General features: G+C 36.8%; 1 protein-coding gene across 1 annotated transcript in view; it reads right to left on the reverse strand.

Annotated features, from left to right (window-relative positions):
• Positions 1-4791, reverse strand: part of WDR17 (WD repeat domain 17) — an 86002-nt gene that overhangs the window by 54384 nt on the left and 26827 nt on the right. Inside the window, 1 exon segment of the mRNA XM_023724885.1 lies at positions 4139-4390. Within this exon segment, the coding sequence (XP_023580653.1) occupies positions 4139-4390 (252 nt within the window).

Consider the following 4791-nt stretch of genomic DNA (forward strand, 5'->3'; position numbering starts at 1 on the left):
TGTTTACAGAAACAGACTGTCACATCTTTCTCCCTCGCAGCGGCTGGTGTGTTTGTTTGAACTGCTGACCTCTTAACAGCTGAGCACTTAACCACTGAGCCACTATGGCTCCCAAAGAATAACAGCCCCTTCAAAAAGAAAGAAGATCCACCAACTTTCACTTTTGGCAGAGGAAAGGAAGATGAGGTGGTCCCCATAAAAGTGGGTAACACGAAAACAGCTATAATTAAATGATGTCTTACTCCAAGAAATGGAACATGTAATAACTAAGGCTGATTGATTGATAATTAGCTATTCTCAAACTTCATTCTCCCTTCATCTCTCAAAGTCTTGTTCTAAGTGCTGAAGTATATCACTCTCCTCACTAGAAGTTTTCTTATATTTTTCTGTGTCCAAAAACTTGTCATGATTCAGGCTTAAAAGTTTTAATCAACTATGACAATGGAATATAATAATTTAACAGTAATATTTATAATAATAGGTAACACATAGTAAGCTCTAAATATGGATCAGAATTTACAAGATTTTACACAAATTATTTCATTTACAACAACCTTATTATCTTTACTTTAAATGTTAAGTGACTCACCCAAGACGTACTGCTACTAGTGGTAGAGCAGCACTGAAACTCAATTAGTCTGATATTAAAGCCTTAGCTCTAACAATGAAACTATATTTCTAAAGAACATTCTCTTCATTACGATTACAACCACTTCTCACAAAGCAAAAACACTATATGAAGATTTATTAAACAAAAACTTACATGTGTAAAAACTATGATTTATTATTAAATAGTAATATTATTAAATATTGAACTAAGTATGGTGGGTTTAAATTACCCATTTGGATCATGATAATGACCCAACCAAGCCTAAGATTCAGGCTTTGCCAAAGAAGAAATTATGTTCTACATCAGTTCAACACTAGTTGCATAAGGGAAAATGAGGTAGCTAAAAAGTAGGATTTGTTAGCTCCAATCTGAAAGCAACTAAAACAATAACATCAACTCTGAAAATGGCTATCAACATATTACACTGAATCATGATAAACATACTAACTCACATTAATAAATGAAAAACAAGAGAATATCTCAGGCTGTAACAGCAGAAAAGGAGGAATGACTTTATGGTAAAATTCTAGACCTATACCAAGAAAACTCAATGGGGAAAGAATAGCCTTTTCAACTAATAGTGTTCGTACAACTCGATATCCATATGCAAAAGAATGACATTCAGCCTCTACCTCACAACATATACAAATTATTAACTCAAAATGGATCAAAGACCTGTGATCGTTAAGGCTGTGTTAACTTGGCTGGGCCATGACTCTCAGTGGTTTGGCAGTAATGATGTAGTTTGGCAGTCATATGATGATGTGATCACTTCCACAAAGAGATTTGATATAACATGATCACCTCCATGATGGGATCTGCCGTGAGTAGCCAATCAGTTGAAAGGGAGGTGCCTTGGGTGTGTGGCCTGCATCCAATATAGGTAGACTTTCTGGCAAGTCTCGTGGGCTTTTGCTCGCTCTGGATCCTGCAGCTGGCTCCTGTTCATGTGACATCCAGTTCTTGGGACTTGAGTTAGCAGCTTACCTGCTGTCTTGCCTGATCTTGGAATTCGTCAGTCTTTGCAGCCTGTGAGCCAGAGCCCTGCTGCCTGACTTGCTAGTCTTGAGTTCACCAGCCCCTGCGGCTACATGAATCAGAAGCTTCCAGCCTGACCCATGGACTTGGGATGCTGCAGCCTCTACAACCACGTGAGGCATTTCCTTAATATAAATCTCTTGCTATATGTATTTATATGTTTTACTGGTTTGCTTCTCTAGAGAACCCAGCCTAAGACAGACCTAGATGTAAAAGTTAAAACTATAAAACTCTTAGGAAAAAACATAGGTGTAAATATTTGTGATCTTCAATTAGACAATTTCTCAGATATGGCACCAAAAGTACAAGTAAAAAAAAAAAGAAAGAAAAGAGGTAAATAAAAACTTTTTGCTGCAAAGGACACTATTAAAAAAAGTGAAAAGACAACCCACAAAATGAGAGATTGAGAGAAATATTTTGCAAATCACATATTTGATAAGAGTTTAGTTTCTAGAATATACAAGAACTCTTAAAGCTCAACAATAAAAAAAAAGCAAATAGCCCAATTTAAATATGGATTTGAGTAGACACTTTTCCAAAAGAAAATATACAGACCATCAGCACATCAAAGGATCTTCAGTATCATTAGTCATTAGGGAAATGCAAATCAAAACTACAATGAGATGCTATTTGACAACCACTAGGATAGCTATGATCAAAAAGACAGGCAGTAAGAGGTGTTGACGAAGATGTGGAGAAACTGAAACCCTCAAACATTGCCAGTAGGAATGTAAAACGATGCAGCTGCTTTTGAAAAGAGTCTGGCAGTTTCTTGAAAAGTTAAACATAGAGTTACCATAAAAACAAAACACCAGTTGCCATCAAATAGATTCCGACTTATAGGCAACCAGTTACCATATGACCCAGCAATTTCATTCCTAGGTATATACCCAAGGAAACTGAGAATATATATCCACACAAGTACTTAGACAAGCATCCATAATGGCATTACTCATAATAGCAAGAAAGTATAAACGAGCCAAATGTTCATCGATGAATGAACAGCTACACAAATGTGGTACATCTATACAATAGGATATTATTCAACCATAAAAGGAATTAAGCATTGATATATGCTATAACATGGATGAACCCTGAAAACATTCTGCTAAGTGAAAGAAACCAGCTAAAAAAGGCCACATATTATATAATTCTTATTAAGTGTCCACAAAGGCAAATCTACAGAGACAGAAAGTATATTAGAAGTTGCCAGGGGCTGTGGGAAGGGGGGAAATGGGGTGTGACTGCTATGGGTAAGGTTTTTATTTGGGGGGGGTTTAGTTACATAACTCATGAAATGTTCTGGAATTAGATAGTGGTGACGGCTGTACAACTTAGTGAATATACTAAAATCCACTGAATTGTACAGTTTAAAAGGCTGGATTTTATGGTACGTGAATCATATCTCAATAAAAAACAATTTCAAATATTTTAAAATTTTCAGGCCTATCATGAACGAAACGAAGTCCCTGGGTGGCAAAAATGGTTAAGCGCTGGACTACTAACCAAAAGGTTGGTGGTTCGAACCCACCCAGAGGCACCTCAAAAGACAGGCTTCCAGTCTGCTTCCAAAAGGTCACAGCCTTGAAAACCCTACGAAGCAGTTCTACTCTGCACACTTGGGGTCGCCGTGAGTCAGAATCGCCTCCACAGCAACTAACAACAACAATCATTAAAGATATCCTGCGAAACTGAAGGCCAATCTGTAAATTAAGAACCCATCTACTGCCACACGTCAGTACTAAAGAGGTAAAGAACTTTCGAGAAAACGTTGAGAGGATAAAGCGCATTTGTCTATTGTTTCATACGAAGCAAATAAGGGAAATATTTATACAGTACCCTAAAGTGCTCTGTTTCTTCAGAGGACTTTATCTCTGAATCTAAGTGAATGATAAAAGTTTAAAGATCATTTAATTTCAGAATACAATTCCTAAATTCTCCCACGTTCCCATCTCCCATCATGCCTTAAATTTGCTACTTCTCTCATGATTAGGAAACATGACTAGGAAAACATTCTTTCCATCCATGCTGACAAAGCCCATTTTCATTTTCAACCTGGGTCTAATTAAGTATACCTGGTCATTGACGGTCAAAATTGTTAGTGAAGTTAATACATCTCCCATCCAGTTAAACTTTTGGTCATTACCTTCACTGTCATCCTGTCATGCCTGAAACTGATGTCTTTTGTACATACAGGTGCACATGCACACACACACACACACAGACACACACACACACTCTCACATGTGTACCTATATACAATGTATTCCAATGTTTTTCCAGAAACCTGGAATAAGAGGCCTTAATTTCATTTTTATTTGTCACTAGTTAATGATATACAGTACAAATGAAAGTAAACATAGGATGTACTATCATAAATAATATTTGTATATTAAATTTTGCACAAAATTAGTAAAAGGCTCTAATTTCTCAGATTCAGATAAATAACACACACACATTTAACAGTCTGGGGAATGAGGGGAAACTTACCTCCAGTTACAAACATCCCAGGAGCACTGGGAACCCAGGCCAAGCATTGTACAGAAGCTGCTGCACTGGGAAAACTGAATGTTGTAATGCAATAAAGTGATTCAGAATCAACTAGGCGAATTCCATAATGCAAATTAGCCACAAGAAGGTAATCGGTAGACAGTGGGTCCCATTCCAGGGCTGTAACTGGATCCTCTTCATCTGTGCCTTCAAGAGATTCAGGTCTGAGAACATGTTTCTGACTTTTATTACCTATTAAAATATGAAGAAAACTATTTCAAACAAGATTAGAAAAAACAACAATCAATCAACATAGATTGTAGACTGTATTACTGTTCTCTACACACCACTGATCTCTGAGAGCACTGAGGGTCCAAATCTGGAATTTCTGTGCAGAAAACATAACTGACATATGCATTCAGGGGAATTACAGTTTGTCCCAATGATCAAAGACTGAACTGCTTTGCTTTGGCAATCTCTAGCACCTTGATGGTTTTTCCTATTTTTTACTAAAGAGTTGTTAGAAGAAGACACAGGTAAATAATAAATAATACATTTGATCTTGTCAACAAGTACAAACTTCATTAAATTGAAACAGAATACTGCCTGGGTTCAAAACCTAGTTCTACTGTTTACTAGCTTTGTGGTCTCAG

Source organism: Trichechus manatus, unplaced genomic scaffold (assembly GCF_000243295.1).
Source record: "Trichechus manatus latirostris isolate Lorelei unplaced genomic scaffold, TriManLat1.0 scaffold00267, whole genome shotgun sequence".
In the NCBI taxonomy this organism is placed as follows: Eukaryota; Metazoa; Chordata; class Mammalia; order Sirenia; family Trichechidae; genus Trichechus; species Trichechus manatus.